This window comes from Balaenoptera acutorostrata, chromosome 7 (assembly GCF_949987535.1).
Source record: "Balaenoptera acutorostrata chromosome 7, mBalAcu1.1, whole genome shotgun sequence".
NCBI lineage: Eukaryota > Metazoa > Chordata > Mammalia > Artiodactyla > Balaenopteridae > Balaenoptera > Balaenoptera acutorostrata.
In genome coordinates, this window is record NC_080070.1 from 117121055 (window position 1) to 117139011 (window position 17957).

Genomic DNA, 17957 nt, shown 5'->3' on the forward strand with positions numbered 1-17957 from the left:
GTGACACAGAGACAGAATATGAGCAAATGCTATTAGAAAAATGGTGCCAACAGACTTGTTCAATGCAGGGTGGCCACAAACCTTCAACTTGTAAAAAATGCAGTATCTGCAAAGTGTAATAAAAGCAAAGCACAATAATACACGGTTTACACTTGTAAACTCTGAAAATAGCTTAGGCAACACTGAATTAAAAAAAAAAAAGTTACACGGGGACACAAAAACACTCATACAACTTGATAACAAAATCATTATGATTCCAAAAAGTAAATGGAAAAAAAAGACAACCAGGAAGAAATCTAAGTGATTAAAGTGTGCAAAGTCTCTAGTCTATTAGTTGAACTAAGAAGCAAGCACAGGGACCATCTTTCACCCCCTTGAATCAATGGGGGCCTTTCTCCAGGTGCAGCACTGGTTGCTAACCCCACTCTGGGTGAGGAATATGTCAGTACAATCTTTCTATGTGGTATTTTGTATCAATGAGGATATTTTTGGTCCTTGTTTCACCTTGACTGCGCAATGCTATTTCCAACTTTCCCAGTGTCACTGCGATGAGAGCATGTGTCCTCATGGGCAGAAGACAGTAAGACCTTGGTGGGGTGGTGGGGGAAGCTGGGCTCTGTGGAGCCGATGGTGGGCACCCCTGGTGATGGTGTTTCACACACAAACATGCCCCCGCCTTCTCAGCCTCCATCTCCCCTTCTGTGCCCCTGAGGTGCCTGGGCTTCCAGTTATAACTGCATCCAACTACTAATTCACAGGAAACATTTAAGTGAAAAGATGGCAACACACCTGTTTTTGATGTTCTGTGGGGACCCCAGGCACCGGAAGCTGCCATGGACCATGATGGCAAGTCTCGTGCACACGGCCCCACACTCCTCCATGCTGGGGAGACAAGACCCAGGGGTGAGCCATGGCCCCAGGCGCAGGGCTTGAATCAACAGTGAGATGAGCAAGGAGACAGATACACCATTACTGAAAAGCAGCTAATTTCCCATAGAGGGGCCTCACGAAACCCAAAGAAGTACTTTGGAAATGGATAAGACTTTATCTAGGTGGCCAACTACACAACTAACAAAATATTAGTAACCTTTCCATATACTAGGAAGGCCAGTTGCAAAATATGTAGGAGAGAACCTTTAAGCAATAATACAAAAGAGCAAAATAGATCAGAATGACCTTCATAAAAAATGTGAAAGTCTTATGGAAAGAAAGATTTACTAATGGACCTAAATGAAATCTTGAATCAATGGAAAAATGTGTCAGAAAAAGGGAAAAGAATGAACATGTTTTAAATGGGAAATTATTATAGTATAAAAATTATTGTAATATAAATAATATTAATTTGTAAGTTTAAAATATAAGTATAAATATAAAATAAATTGTGTATATAATATAAATAAAAATCATATTTTAATACAGTATGTAATACATAATAAATAATAAATAATACAGTATGTAATACATAATAAATAATACATAACATTGTAATTTGTAACTATAATTTAGCTTGTAATATAATTTATTATTATGTTGATATAAAGTATGCTATCAAGACTTATAATTTACAATTGTATTATTATAAGTATGTAAAAGTATAATACAAATTATAAGAAGGATTTAGTATAATATTGATCAAAATTTTAAGCTTATCACTCCCCATAAGAAAAATTAAGAGGCAGAAAAAGGTCAAACAAGAAGAGAAGTGAAAGAAGACTCACCCAGAAAATATTAATATTTTCTTAAATAATTAAAGTGAGACAGTATGCTAAGGAATTACAAGGCAGGTCACTGGAACAAGATAAGACAGTGCAGATGAGACATTAGTATTTTAAATACATAGGTGACCAGAGGATGGAAACATTCTAAGCATAAGAGCAATGAAAGAAACTGCAAAGGAAAAGTTTGATGTACTTGACAATGCAAAACTACAAGCTTCTAATAAGTGTGTCAAAATACAGCAAACTAACATTAAAAAAAAAACTGCAACAAACACAATGGGTAACATTTGATGTACTTATTATAAAGAACTCATATATATTAGCATAAAAATAAAAATTCAATAGAGGAAAAGGGGTAAATAACATATAGAGACTTTTCCCCCAAAAAAATGTTCATAGGTAATAAACATACCAATGAATTGCAAACTTAAGCAGCAAATAAGTGATCTTAAAACTATTTTCTAGCCAGGCAGGCATTTGTCATGTGTGCCTGTGTGTGTTGCAGAGAAAAATGTTTTTCCCCCATCTCCAGTGTGAATAAGAACAAAGAATTCTCAAATCCAAAAAATACCCCAAAAGCTAGATATTCTCTCAATTAAAGAGGTCATTTCATATCCTACTGTTGGGAATGAAATATGGACATACCTTTCTGAAAATCAATTTGGCAATAATTCCTCTCCTAGGAAATTACATTACGAAACACAGAAAATATAAATGCATATAACAACTTACTTAGAATATGAAAAAATCTAGAAACAGCTTGCAAAGTAGAATAATATAATACTCATACAAATGAGGGTGCATCTGTGTGTGTGTGAGCCATTAAAATGAGGGTTTCTAGAGTCAATTAATTGTATGTGGAAAAGGTAATGATATAGGAATGGTAAAATGACAATGCATTATAGGAAAATTGCACATATATGTTACAAAACTGGGAAGACAACATGGGAAAGGAAATAGTCAATCAGGTCCAGGAAGCACAGAGTCCCAAACGGGATAAACCCAAGGAGAACTACACCAAGACACATATTAATCAAACTAACAAAAATTAAACACGAAGAAAAAATATTAAAAGCAGCAAGGGAAAAGCAACAAATAACATACAAGGGAATCTCCATAAGATAAACAGTTGAGGTTTCAGCAGAAGCTCTGTAGGCCAGAAGGGAGTGGAAAGATAGATTTAAAGGGTTGAAAGGGAAAAACCTACAACAAAGATTACTCTACCAAGCAAGGATCTCATTCAGATTCGAAAGAGAAATCAAAAGCTTTACAGATAAGCAAAAGTTAAGAGAATTCAACACCACCATACCAGCTTTACAACAAATGCTGAAGGAAATTCTCTAGGCATGAAACACAAGAGAAGGAAAAGACTTACTAAAACAAACCCAAAACAATTAAGAAAATGGTAATAGGAACATACATATTAATAATTACCTTAAATATAAAAGGATTAAATGCCCCAGCCAAAAGACACAAACTGGCTGAACGGATACAAAAACAAGACCCGTATATATGCTGTCTACAAGAGACCCACTTCACACCTAGGCCCGCATACAGACTGAAAGTGAGAGGATGGAAAAAGATACTCCATGCAAATGGAAATCAAAAGAAAGCTGGAAAAGCAATACTCCTATCAGACAAAATAGACTTTAAAATAAAGACTATTACAAGACGCAATGAAGGACACTACATAATGATCAAGGGATCAACCCAAGAAGATATATAACAATTGTAAATATTTATGGACCCAACATAAGGGAACCTCAATACATAAGGCAAATGCTAACAGTCATAAAAGGGGAAATCGACAGTAACAAAATGATAGTGGAGGACTTTAACACCCCATTTACACGAATGGACAGATCATCCAAACAGAAAATAAATAAGGAAACACAAGATTTAAATGACATATTAGACCAGATGGCCTTAATTGATATTTATAGAACATAACATCCATACCCAAAGAATACACTTTCTTCTCAAGTGCACACAGAACATTTTCCAGGATAGATCACATCTTGGGTCACAAATCAAGTCTCGGTATGTTTAAGAAAATTGAAATTGTATCAAGCATCTTTTCCGACCACAATGCTATGAGACTAGATATCAATTACAAGGAAACAAGAACTGCAAAAAAATACAAACACATGGAGGCTAAACAATACACTACTAAATAACTAAGAGATCACTGAAGAAATCAAAGAGGAAATCAAAAAATATCTAGAAACAAATGACAATGAAAACACTAAGATCCAAAACCTACGGGATGAAGCAAAAGCAGTTTTAAGAGGGAAGTTTATAGCAATACAATCCTACCTCAAGAAACATCTCAAATAAACAACCTAACCTTACACCTAAAGCAATTAGAGAAAGAAGAACAAAAAACCCCCAAAGTGAGCAGAAGGAAAGTAATCATAAAGATCAGATCAGAAAAAATGAAACAGAAATGAAGGAAATGATACAAAGATCTATAAAACTAAAAGCTGGTTCTTTGAAAAGATAAACAAAATTGAGAAACCATTAGCCAGACTCATCAAGAAAAAAAGGGAGAAGACTCAACTCAACAGAACTAGAAATGAAAAAGGAGAAGTAACACTGACAGCACAGAAATACAAAGGATCATGAGCAACTAAAAGCAACTATACACCAATAAAATGGACAACCTGGGAGAAATGGACAAATTCTTAGAAAAGTACAACCTTCCATAACTGAACCAGGAAGAAATAGAAAATAGGAACAGACCAATCACAAGCACTGAAATTGAAACTGTGATTAAAAATCTTCCAACAAGCAGAAGCCCAGGGCCAGATGGCTTCTCAAGTGAATTTTATCAAACATTTAGAGAAGAGCTAACATCTATCCTTCTCAAACTCTTCCAAAATATAGCAGAGGGAGGAACACTCCCAAACTCATTCTACGAGGCCACCATCACCCTGACACCAAAACCAGACAAAGATGTCACAAAAAAAGAAAATTACAGGCCAATATTACTGATGAACATAGATGCAAAAATCCTCAACAAAATACTAGCAAACAGAATCCAACAGCACATTAAAAGGATCATGCACCAAGATCAAGTGGGGTTTATCTCAGGAATGCAAGGATTCTTCATTATACAATCAATGTGATACACCATATTAACAAACTGAAGGATAAAAACCATATGGTAATCTCAATCGATGCAGAAAAAGCTTTTGACAAAATTCAATACCTATTTATGATAAAAACTCTCCAGAAAGTGGGCACAGAGAGGACCTACCTCAACATAATATGTTTATATGACAAACCCACAGCCAACATCATTCTCAGTGATGAAAAACTGTAAGGATTTCTTCTAAGATCAGGAACAAGACAAGGGTGGCCACTCTCACCACTATTATTCAACATAATATTAGAAGTTGTAGCAATGGCAAACATAGAAGAAAAAGAGATAAAAGGAATCCAAATTGGAAAAGGAGAAGTAAAACTGTCACTGTTTGCAAATGACATGATACTATACATAGAAAATTCTAAAGATGTCACCAAAAAAATACTAGAGGTAATCAGTGAATTGGGTAAAGTAGCAGGATACAAAATTAATGCACAGTGTATAGGAATCTCTTGCAGTCCTATACACTAACAACAAAAAATCAGAAAGAGAAATTAAGGAAACACTCCCATTTACTACTGCAACAGAAAGAATAAAATACCTAGGAATAAACCTACTTAAGGGGCAAAAGACCTGTGTGCAGAAAAATATGACACTGATGAAAGAAATTAAAGATGATACAAACAAATGGAGAGATATACCATGTTCTTGGATTGGAAGAATCAACCTTGTGAAAATGACTATACTACCCAAAGCAATCTACAGATTCAATGCAATCCCTGTCAAACTACCACTGGCATTTTTCACAGAACTAGAACAAAGAGTTTCACAATTTGTATGGAAACACTAAAGATCCCGAATAGCAAAAGCAATCTTGAGAAAGAAAAATGGAGCTACAGGAATCAGGCTACCAGACTTCAAACTATACTACAAAGCTACAGTAATCAAGACAGTGTGATACTGGCACAAAAACAGAAATATAGATCAATGGACAGGAGAGAAAACCCAGAGATAAACCCATGCACATATTGTCACCTTATCTTCAATAAAGGAGGCAAGAATATACAATGGTGAAAAGATAGCCTCTTCAATAAGTTATGCTGGGAAAAATAGACAGCTACCTGCAAAGGAATGAAATTAGAACACTTCCTAACACCATACACAAAAATAAACTCAAAATGGATTAAAGACCTAACTGTAAGGCCGGACACTATAAAACTCTAAGAGGAAAACGTAGGCAGAACACTCTATGACATAAATCACAGCAAGATCCTTTTTGACCCAGCTCCTAGAGTAATGGAAATAAAATAAAAAATAAACAAATGGGACCTAATGAAACTTAAAAGCTTTTGCACAACAAAGGAAACCATAAACAAGATGAAAAGACAATGGGAGAAAATATTTGCAAATGAAGCAACTGACAAAGGATTAATCTCCAACATATACAAGCGGCTCATGCAGCTCAATACCAAAAATCCAAACAACCCAATCCAAAAATGGGCAGAAGACCTAAATAGACATTTCTTCGAAGAAGATATACAGATCGCCAACAAACATATGGAAAGATGCTCAACATCACTATCATTAGAGAAATGCAAATCAAAACCACAATGAGGTATCACTTCACACCGGTCAGAATAGCCAACATTAAAAAATCTACAAACAGGCTGTGAACTGAGCATGCGAGGGATCTAGGTTGTGCACTCCTTATGAGAATCTAATGCCTGATGATCTGAGGTGGAGCTGAGGTGGTGATGCTAGTGCTGGGGAGCGGCTGCAAATACAGATTATCATTAGCAGAGAGGCTTGATTGCACAGAGACCATAATAAATCAATTGCTTGCAGACTCATATCAAAACCCTATCAGTGAGGGGACGAGGAAAGATGGTGGAAGAGTAAGACGCAGAGATCACCTTCCTTCCCACAGATACAGTAGAAATACATCTACACGTGGAACTGCTCCTACAGAACACCCACTGAACGCTGGCAGAAGACGTCAGAGCTCCCAAAAGGCAAGAAAATCCCCACGTACTTGGGTAGGGCAAAAGAAAAAAGAAATAACAGAGACAAAAGAATAGGGACGGGACCTGCACCAGTGGGAGGGAGCTGTGAAGGAGGAAAGGTTTCCACACAACAGAAAGCCCCTTAGCGGGCAGAGACTGCGGGTGGCACAGGGGGAAAGTTTCAGAGCCACGGAGGAGAGCGCAGCCACAGGGGTGCGGAGGGAAAAGCGGAGAGATTCCCGCATGGAGGATCGGTGCCGAGTAGCACTCACCAGCCCGAGAGGCTTGTCTGCTCAGCCACTGGGGTGGGCGGGGGCTGGGATCTGAGGCTCGGGCTTCGGTGCTAGCCGGGAGGGAGTCCGGGAAAAAGTCTGCAGCTGCCGAAGAGGCAAGAGACTTTTTCTTGCCTCTTTGTTTCACGGTGCACAAGGAGAGGGGATTCAGAGCACCGCCTAAATGAGCTCCAGAGACGGGCATGAACCGCGGCTATCAGCGCGGACCCCAGAGGCGGGCGTGAGCCACGGCTCTCAGCGCGGACACCAGAGATGGGCAGGAGACGCTAGGGCTGCTGCTGCCACCACCAGGAAGCCTGTGTGTGAGCACAGGTCACTCTCCACGCTGACCCTCCCGGGGGTCTGTGCAGCCTGCCACTGCCAGGGTCCTGTGATCCGGGGACAACTTCCCTGGGAGAACGCACTGCACGCCTCAGGCTGCTGCAATGTCACGCCGATCTCTGCCACCGCAGGCTCGCCCCGCCTCCTCCGTACCACTCCCTCCCACCGTCCTGAGTGAGCCAGAGCCCCGAAGCCACTGCTCCTTTAACCCCGTTCTGTCTGGGCAGGGAACAGATGCCCTCAGACGACCTACATGCAGAGGCGGGTCCAAATCCAAAGCTGAACCCCAGGAGCTGTGCGAACAAAGAAGAGAAAGGGAAATCTCTCCCAGCAGCCTCAGAAGCAGCGGATTAAAGCTCCACAAACAACTTGATGTGCCTGCATCTGTTGAATACCTGAATAGACAACAAATCATACCAAATTCAAGAGGTGGACTTTGGGAGCAGGATATATTAATTTTTCCCTTTTTCCTTTTTTTGTGAGTGTATATGTGTATGCTTCTGGGTGAGATTTTGTCTGTATAGCTTTCCTTTCACCATTAGACCTAGGGTTAGGTCTGTCCGTTTTTTAGTTGTTTTTTTTTTTTCTTTTTTTACTTAAAAATTTTTTTTTTCCTAATAAATGTTTTCTTAATTCTTTCCCTATTTCCTATTTTTAGAAATTAAAAAAAAAATTCATAAGTTTTTTTCACATTTTCTATTTTTAAAAATTAAAATTTTTTTCTTAATAAATTTTTTCTTAATTTTTTTCTTATTTTTTATTATAAAAAATTAATAAATCTATTTTTTAAAATTAAAAAAAAATTGTCTTAATAAAATTATTAATTTTTTCTTATTTTTTATTATAATAGTTTTATTTTATTTTATTTTATCCTCTTTCTTTCTATTTTTTTCTCCCTTTTATTCTGAGCCGTGTGGATGAAAGGCTCTTGGTGCTCCAGCCAGGCATCAGGGCTGTGCCTCTGAGGTGGGAGAGCCAACTTCAGAACACTGGTCCACAAGAGACATTCCAGCTCCACATAATACCAAACGGCGAAAATCTCTCAGAGATCTCCATCTCAACATCAAGACCCAGCTTCATTCAACGACCAGCAAGCTACAGTGCTGGACACCCTATGCCAAACAACTAGCAAGACAGGAACACAGCCCCATTCATTAGCAGAGAGGCTGCCTAAAATCATAATAAGGCCACAGACACCCCAAAACTCACCACCAGACGTGGACATGCCCACCAGAAAGACAAGAACCAACCTCATCCACCAGAACACAGGCACTAGTCACCTCCACCAGGAAGCCTACACAACCCACTGAATGAACCTTAGCCACTGGGGACAGATACCAAAAACAACGGGAACTAAGAACCTGCAGCTTGTGAAAAGGACACCCCAAACACAGTAAGATAAGCAAAATGAGAAGACAAAGAAACACACAGCAGGTGAAGGAGCAGGGTCAAAACCCACCAGACCTAACAAATGAAGAGGAAATAGGCAGTCTACCTGAAAAAGAATTCAGAATAATGATAGTAAAGATGATCCAAAATCTTGGAAATAGAATAGACAAAATGCAAGAAACATTTAACAAGGATGTAGAAGAACTAAAGAGGAACCAAACAACGATGAAAAACACAATAAATGAAATTAAAAATACTCTAGATGGGATCAATAGCAGAATGACTGAGGCAGAAAAACGGATAAGTGACCTAGAAGATAAAATAGTGGAAATAACTACTGCAGAGCAGAAAAAAGAAAAAAGAATGAAAAGAACTGAGGACAGTCTCAGAGACCTCTGGGACAACATTAAATGCACCAACATTCGAATTATAGGGATCCCAGAAGAAGAAGAGAAAAAGACTGAGAAAATATTTGAAGAGATTATAGTTGAAAACTTCGCTAATATGGGAAAGGAAATAGTTAATCAAGTCCTGGAAGTACAGAGAGTCCCATCAGGATAAATCCAAGGAGAAACACGCCAAGACACATATTAATCAAACTAGCAAAAATTAAATATAAAGAAAACATATTAAAAGCAGCAAGGGGAAAACAACAAATAACACACAAGGGAATCCCCATAAGCTTAACAGCTGATCTTTCAGCAGAAACTCTGCAAGCCAGAAGGGAGTGGCAGGATATACTTAAAGTGATGAAGGAGAAAAACCTACAACCAAGATTACTCTACCCAGCAAGGATCTCATTCAGATGTGATGGAGAAATTAAAACCTTTACAGACAAGCAAAAGCTGAGAGAGTTCAGCACCACCAAACCAGCTTTACAACAAATGCTAAAGGAACTTCTCTAGGCAAGAAACACAAGAGAATGAAAATACCTACAATAACAAACACAAAATATTTAAGAAAATGTGAATAGGAACATACATATCGATAATTACCTTAAATGTAAATGGATTAAATGCTCCCACCAAAAGACACAGACTGGCTGAATGGATACAAAAACAAGACCCATATATATGCTGTCTACAAGAGACCCACTTCAGACCTAGAGACACATACAGACTGAAAGTGAGGGGATGGAAAAAGATATTCCATGCAAATAGAAATCAAAAGAAAGCTGGAGTAGCAATTCTCATATCAGACAAAATAGATTTAAAATAAAGACTATTACAAGAGACAAAGAAGGACACTATATAATGATCAAGGGATCGATCCAAGAGGAAGGTATAACAATTGTAAATATTTATGCACCCAACATAGGAGCACATCAATACATAAGGCAAATACTAACAGCCATAAAAGGGGAAATCGACAGCAACACAATCATAGTAGGGGACTTTAACACCCCACTTTCACCAATGGACAGATCATCCAAAATGAAAATAAACAAGGAAACACAAGCTTTAAATGATACATTAAACAAGATGGACTTAATTGATATTGATACTGAACCAGGAAGAAATAGAAAATATGAACAGACCAATCACAAGCACTGAAATTGAAACTGTGATTAAAAATCTTCCAACAAACAAAAGCCCAGGACCAGATGGCTTCACAGGCGAATTCTATCAAGCATTTAGAGAAGAGCTAACACCTATCCTTCTCAAACTCTTCCAAAATATTGCAGAGGGAGGAACACTCCCCAACTCATTCTATGATGCAACCATCACCCTGATACCAAAACCAGACAAAGATGTCACACAAAAAAGAAAACTACAGGCCAATATCACTAATGAACATAGATGCAAAAAACCTCAACAAAATACTAGCAAACAGAATCCCACAGCACATTAAAAGGATCATACACCATGATCAAGTGGGGTTTATTCCAGGAATGCAAGGATTCTTCAATATATACAAATCAATCAACGTGATACATCATATTAACAAATTGAAGGAGAAAAACCATATGATCATCTCAATAGATGCAGAGAAAGCTTTTGACAAAATTCAACACCCATTTATGATAAAAGCCCTGCAGAAAGGAGGCATAGAGGGAACTTTCCTCAACATAATAAAGGCCATATATGACAAACCCACAGCCAACATTGTCCTCAATGGTGAAAAACAGAAACCATTTCCACTAAGATCAGGAACAAGACAAGGTTGCCCACTCTCACCACTATTATTCAACATTGTTTTGGAAGTGTTAGCCACAGCAATCAGAGAAGAAAAAGAAATAAAAGGAATCCAAATTGGAAAAGAAGAAGTAAAGCTGTCACTCTTTGCAGATGACATGATACTATACATAGAGAATCCTAAAGATGCTACCAGAAAACTCCTAGAGATAATCAATGAATTTGGTAAAGTAGCAGGATACAAAATTAATGCACAGAAATCTCATGCATTCCTATACACTAATGATGAAAAATCTGAAAGTGAAATTAAGAAAACACTCCCGTTTACCATTGCAACAAAAAGAATAAAATATCTAGGAATAAACCTACCTAAGGAGACAAAAGACCTGTATGCAGAAAATTATAGGACACTGATGAAAGAAATTAAAGATGATACAAATAGATGGAAAGATATACCATGTTCTTGGATTGGAAGAATCAACATTGTGAAAATGACTCTACTACCGAAAGCAATCTACAGATTCAATGCAATCCCTATCAAACTACCACTGGCATTTTTCACAGAACTAGAACAAAAAAATTCACAATTTGTATGGAGACACAAAATAGCCAAAGCAATCTTGAGAATGAAAAATGGAGCTGGAGGAATCAGGCTCCCTGACTTCAGACTATATTACAAAGCTACAGTAATCAAGACAGTTTGGTACTGGCACAAAAACAGAAATATAGATCAATTGAACAGGACAGAAAGCCCAGAGGTAAACCCACACACATATGGTCACCTTATCTTTGATAAAGGAGGCAAGCATATACAGTGGAGAAAAGACAGCCTCTTCAATAAGTGGTGCTGGGAAAATTGGACAGGTATATGTAAAAGTATGAAATTAGAACACTCCCTGACACCATACACAAAAATAAACTCAGAATGGATTAAAGACCTAAGTGTAAGGCCAGACACTATCAAACTCTTAGAGGAAAACACAGGCAGAACACTCTATGACATAAATCACAGCAAGATCCTTTTTGACCCAGCCCCTAGAGAAATGGAAATAAAAACACAAATAAACAAGTGGGACCTAATGAAACTTAAAAGCTTTTGCACAGCAAAGGAAACCATAAACAAGACCAAAAGACAACCCTCAAAATGGGAGAAAATATTTGCCAATGAATCAAGTGACAAAGGATTAATCTGCAAGATTTACAAGCAGTTCATGCAGCTCAATAACAAAAAAAACAAACAACCCAATCCAAAAATGGGCAGAAGACCTAAATAGACATTTCTCCAAAGAAGATATACAGATGGCCAACAGGCACATGAAAGAATGTTCAACATCATTGATCATTAGAGAAATGCAAATCAAAACTACAATGAGATATCATCTCACACCGGTCAGAATGGCCATCATCAAAAAATCTACAAACAATAAATGCTGGAGAGGGTGTGGAGAAAAGGGAACACTCTTGCACTGTTGGTGGGAATGTAAATTGATACAGCCACTATGGAGAACAGTATGGAGGTTCCTTAAAAAACTAAAAATAGAACTACCATATGACCCAGCCATCCCACTACTGGGCATATACCCTGAGAAAACCATAATTCAAAAAGAGTCATGTACCAAAATGTTCATTGCAGCTCTATTTACAATAGCCAGAACATGGAAGCAACCTAAGTGTCCATCATCGGATGAATGTATAAAGAAGATGTGGCACATATATACAATGGAATATTACTCAGCCATAAAAAGAAATGAAATGGAGGTATTTGTAATGAGGTGGATGGAGTTAGAGTCTGTCATACAGAGTGAAGTAAGTCAGAAAGAGAAAAACAAATACAGTATGCTAACACATATATATGGAATCTAAGGGGAAAAAAAAAAGGTCATGAAGAACCTAGTGGCAAGACGGGAATAAAGACACAGACCTACTAGAGAATGGACTTGAGGATATGGGGAGGGGGAGGGGTGAGATGTGACAGGGTGAGAGAGTGTCATGGACATATATACACTACCAAATGTAAAATAGATAGCTAGTGGGAAGCAGCTGCATAGCACAGGGAGATCAGCTCGGTGCTTTGTGACCACCTAGATAGGGAGGGTGGGAGGGAGGGAGATGCAAGAGGGAAGAGATATGGGAACATATATATATGTATAACTGATTCACTTTGTTATAAAGCAGAAACTAACACAACATTGTAAAGCAATTATACTCCAATAAAGATGTTTAAAAAAAAAAAAAACCCTATCAGTGCATGGCAAGTGATAACAAACTCAGGGCTCCCACTGATTCTGCATTATGGTGAGTTGTATAATTATTTCATTATATATTACTATGTAATAATAATAGAAATAAAGTGCACAATAAATGTAAAAAAAGAATCTACAAACAATAAATGTCAGAGAGGGTGTGAAGAAAAGGGAACCCTCGGCACTACTGGTGGGAATGTAAATTGATATGGCCACTATGGAGAACAGTATGGAGGCTCCTTAAGAAACTAAAAATAGAACTACCTTATGACCCAACAATCCCCCTCCTGTGCATATACCCTGAGAAAACCATAATTCAAAAAGATACATGTACCACAATGTTCATTGCAGCACGATTTACAATAGCCAGGACATGGAAGTAATATAAATGTCCATTGACAGATGAATGGATAAAAATGTGGCATGTATATACAATGGAATATTGCTCAGCCATAAACATGAGCCAAATTGAGTTATTTGTAATGAGGTGGATGGACCTAGATTCTGTCATACAGAGTGAAGTAAGTCAGAAAGAGAAAACAAATACCACAAATACTGTATGCTAATGCATATATATGGAATCTAAAAAAAAAAAAAAAAAATGGTACTGATGAACCTAGTGGCAGGGCAGGAATAAAGACACCAACGTAGAGAATGGACTTGAGGACACGGGGGGCAGGGGGGAAGGGTCAGCTGGGACTAGGTGAGAGAGTGACATGGACATATATTTTACATATAGTTTACATTTACTACCAAATGTAAAATGGATAGCTAGTGGGAAGCAGCCCCATAGCACAGGGAGGTCAGCTTGATGTTTTGTGACGACCTAGAGGGGTGGGATAGGGCAGGTGGGAGGGAGACACAAGAGGGAGGGGATATGGGGATATATGTATACATATAGCTGATTCACTTTGTTGTACAGCAGAAACTAACACAACATTGTAAAGCAATTATACTCCAATAAAGACATAAAAAAATAAGAAAATAAAAAATAAAAATATGCAAAAAAAATACTGGGAAGAAAAACAAAAAAACGTATGACTATAAATATCTGAAAAGTGAAATTAATGGTGGAATTTCTTTCCTTCTTTTACCCTGCTGTACTATACAAATTCTACAGAAAGTATGGTAGTTTTCCTATTGGGGAATGGACATACAACAATCTGCTCATTGGGTCAGTGTATGTTCAGATCAAGATCATACTGGCCAGACTTCCGTGCAGCCAGAGGTGGACACGCAACCCATCAGGTCAATGCGAAGGACAATTTCTGGGTCATACTGAAGTAAGGCAAGGCACTTGCCCTGGGTTTTGGATCTTTCCACTTTCCATGAGCTGGGATAGGGACACAGCTAAGGAGTCAACTCAACCGTGAAGCTCATGAGTAAGTGCCACGGTGGAAAGAACCTGAGTCTTTGAACGACCTTGGGCTCTGACACAGCCCAGCAGCGTGAACTGTGAATGCAGGAGAGAAAAGCGTGTCTGGTCTCAGCCACTGTCACTTGGGGTCTTTGTTATGAAGTCTTAGTGCTATAAACATCCCAAATGTGCTTTATATATTTTTCTGTGCACACGTATCTTTCTCTATGTTTCTTCAATTAATTTCAATTTAAAATAAACTTACCATTTTTATTAATGCATAGTAGGTCTCTAATTAAAGTGGGAGAATATGTAGTCACTTCTATATTACCTCGCTAAACACGGATCCCAAATCACAACCGATATTAATTAAGGCTGCAGAGTAATGACTCGGAATTTCCAATTGAATGAGTATCAGCTATCAAACAGCTATGCTCCAAACACGTGGGATTCTACTGAGTCTCAGCCTAGAGGCAGAGATTTGAGATTCTGATGGTCTTCAACATCAAGAGGAATAAACAAAGTCAAGGTGTTACAACAACGAAAGGAATCTCTGACCATTTACTCAAAAATAAACACCATGTTTCCTTTTGGCACTTAGGCTGACAGGGACAGAAGTACGGCAGGTGATGCAGAGGCTTAAGGGTTTATATTGGAGTTTCTCAGATCAGCGTTTGACGGATGAGGTGGAGGAAGTCCTGGTCCCTCTTGGTCGGGCTGATTTTAATTCCTCATAGAGAGTAAATCGGGACCCAGCACTCCTACCCTTGGTGTCCTGCCCCCTGCTCCCCCCGTGGCCCCCCAGGATAAGGAATGGGGGAGGGAGAGGGACTCAAATTTAAAAGGAAACTGCAGTTCAGAGACTTCTCAGCTGACGGCACTGCTTTAGGATCAGGGAACCGATCCAAGGCTGCCCTGCTCTTCATTATCACTGAGTCATTTAGATCTTTGTGTTGCACAAATACAGACAGATTTTTGGAAATAAAGATACATCATTAATGTGAAACCAAATGAACAGGAAAACATAAAAAAGAAATTACAGTGATATGAGAACTGTCTGCAATAATTATTCGTTATATGAAAATTACCAGGAATTTTTAACGTGACACCTGTGTACCAAATCTCAGAATCGACACACCAGCACAGGGACTTCAGTGCTGGCAGAATGACTATAGAAATACAGAGTTTCCTGAAATGGCACAACAAGAGGGGCACTGGAAGCAAGAACGTGTATACATTATGATAAAGTAGAGAATTTGCCAAATTTAATTCATTTCGATGTAAAATTTTATTTTCAGAGGAGAAACAGAACAAAGACAAAAAAAAAAAAAAAAAAACCAAGGTGAGGACTTCTGGCTACGGTCAAGGGTAGACATGGACAGAAGACAACTATGAAACTGGACAAAATGAACAAAAACAATACGTTTCAGAATTCTGGAAACTGACCAAAGGCATATGATAACATAAGAGACAGTTACAGCCGACAAACTGCTGAACCAGGTAAGAAGGGGGTGGTCTGCAGCATTCTGGCTTACAACACGCAGCCCTAGCAGGTGGGCCAGGCTGTGAAGCTCAGCAGCCCCTCTGCCCCTGTTGAAGGGTGCACACACCGTGGACCACCGGGCCACGCCCACACCCAACAACATGGTCAGAATCCCGGCTCTTGCAGAGTCCAGCAAAAGGAAGGGCCAACAGCTCAGGGTCTGGCCTGTGGCCGTGTCACGCACAGAGCCCATGAGGCTGCGTGTACAGCACGAGAGGCCGGAGAGGCCCAAGCCAGCTACAGACTCCGTGTGAGCCCAGAGGCCCTCTGCCCGCCACCCATGTGCACCCTGCAGAGACCAGAGGAAGCAGGAAAGAGAAAACTGAACCGACTAGAAAGCAGCCTGAATTTGGAATGCCCTGCCCCGCCCTCACGCAGATCGTGGCAGAGACAGAAGAGAACCCTTGTTGGCCTGAGGTGGTCGAGCACAGGCTCTGCCAGGCAACTGGCCTGTATAAAAACAGCGTGACTCTGAAAACCCCAGGCTTTAAAAAATGAAAACAAAATTGAAAAAACCAACTAGGCAGAGGCACCAGGACCTACTCACTGCAGGGGAAAGAGTTGTCATAGATTCCTCCCAAAGAAACACAAACGAGCCCCAGGTAGGACAACAGAGATCTACATCCAGACACATCAAAGTCGAGATGTTGAGAGCCACCGAGAAATCTTGAAAGAGTCAGACAAATGTGACTGATGATGTCGGAACCGTTAGTGGTTGGCTTCTTATAAGAAGCAATGGAGGGGGCTTCTCTGGTGGCGCATTGGTAGGAGAATCTGCCTACCAATGCAGGGGACACGGGTTCGAGCCCTGGTCTGGGAAGATCCTGCATGCTGCGGAGCAACTGGGCCCGTGAGCCACAACTACTGAGCCTGCGCGTCTGGAGCCTGTGCTCCGCAACAAGAGAGGCCGCGATAGTGAGAGGTCCGTGCACTGCGATGAAGAGTGGCCCCTGCTCGCCGCAACTAGAGAAAGCCCTCGCACAGAAACGAAGACCCAACACAGCTAAAAAAAATTAATTAATTAATTAATTAATTAATTAATTAATTAAAAAAAGAAAAGCAACGCAGGTGAAAAGACAGAAGGTGTCATGTTCACCAGGAAAATGTCAATTAAAACCACACGTCACCAGGATGGCTACGATCAGGAAGATAGTGCTGATAGGGGTGTGGAAACACTGAAAACTTCATCACTGTTTCCAGGAATAATAAATGATAAAGACACTTTGGACAACAGCTCTGCAGCTTCTTCAAGTGCTAAACACAACCTACCATACAACACAGAAATAGAAATGTGTGTCCAAAAACATGTATGAGACGGTTCACAGCACATTGTACTGAACAGCCAATCCGGGAACGATCCAAAGGGACACGACGGGTGAGTGGATGACAAATGCTGTCCTGCTGCCCAGTGGACACAAGCCCACTGCTGGGTGCCACGTGGTGACCCTCAGACACATGACAAGTGACAGCCACATACAGACAACTATAGGTCGCATGATTCCATGCAGATGAAATACGCAGGAAAGGCACATTTATAGAGACAAAGAGTCAGGGGTGGATGGGGGTTAACGGAGAACAGGCACTAGACACTCCGAGGTGATGGGAATGTCCTGAACTGGGTGGTGGTGACCCAGGCACAGGTCCGCAGTCTGACTAAAACCTCACAGAAAGGGGCACTTAAAGTGGGGAAATTATATGGTATGTCAATTATACCTCAAGGAAACTTTTAAAAAAATGCTTAGTGGTTAGTCTGACAGTAAAAAATTCAGGAATGTCTGGCAATAGGCAAATCCATCAGTGAATGAGTGTCAGTTAAAAAAAATCAAACAAAACGGAAGCAGTGGTGTGAATGGCATGGTTCCTTCAC

General features: G+C 39.5%; 1 protein-coding gene across 1 annotated transcript in view; it reads right to left on the minus strand.

The window, feature by feature from the left end:
- ABCA13 (ATP binding cassette subfamily A member 13) overlaps positions 1 to 17957 on the minus strand; it is a 273722-nt gene that overhangs the window by 21636 nt on the left and 234129 nt on the right. Inside the window, 1 exon segment of the mRNA XM_057549669.1 lies at positions 790 to 882. Within this exon segment, the coding sequence (XP_057405652.1) occupies positions 790 to 882 (93 nt within the window).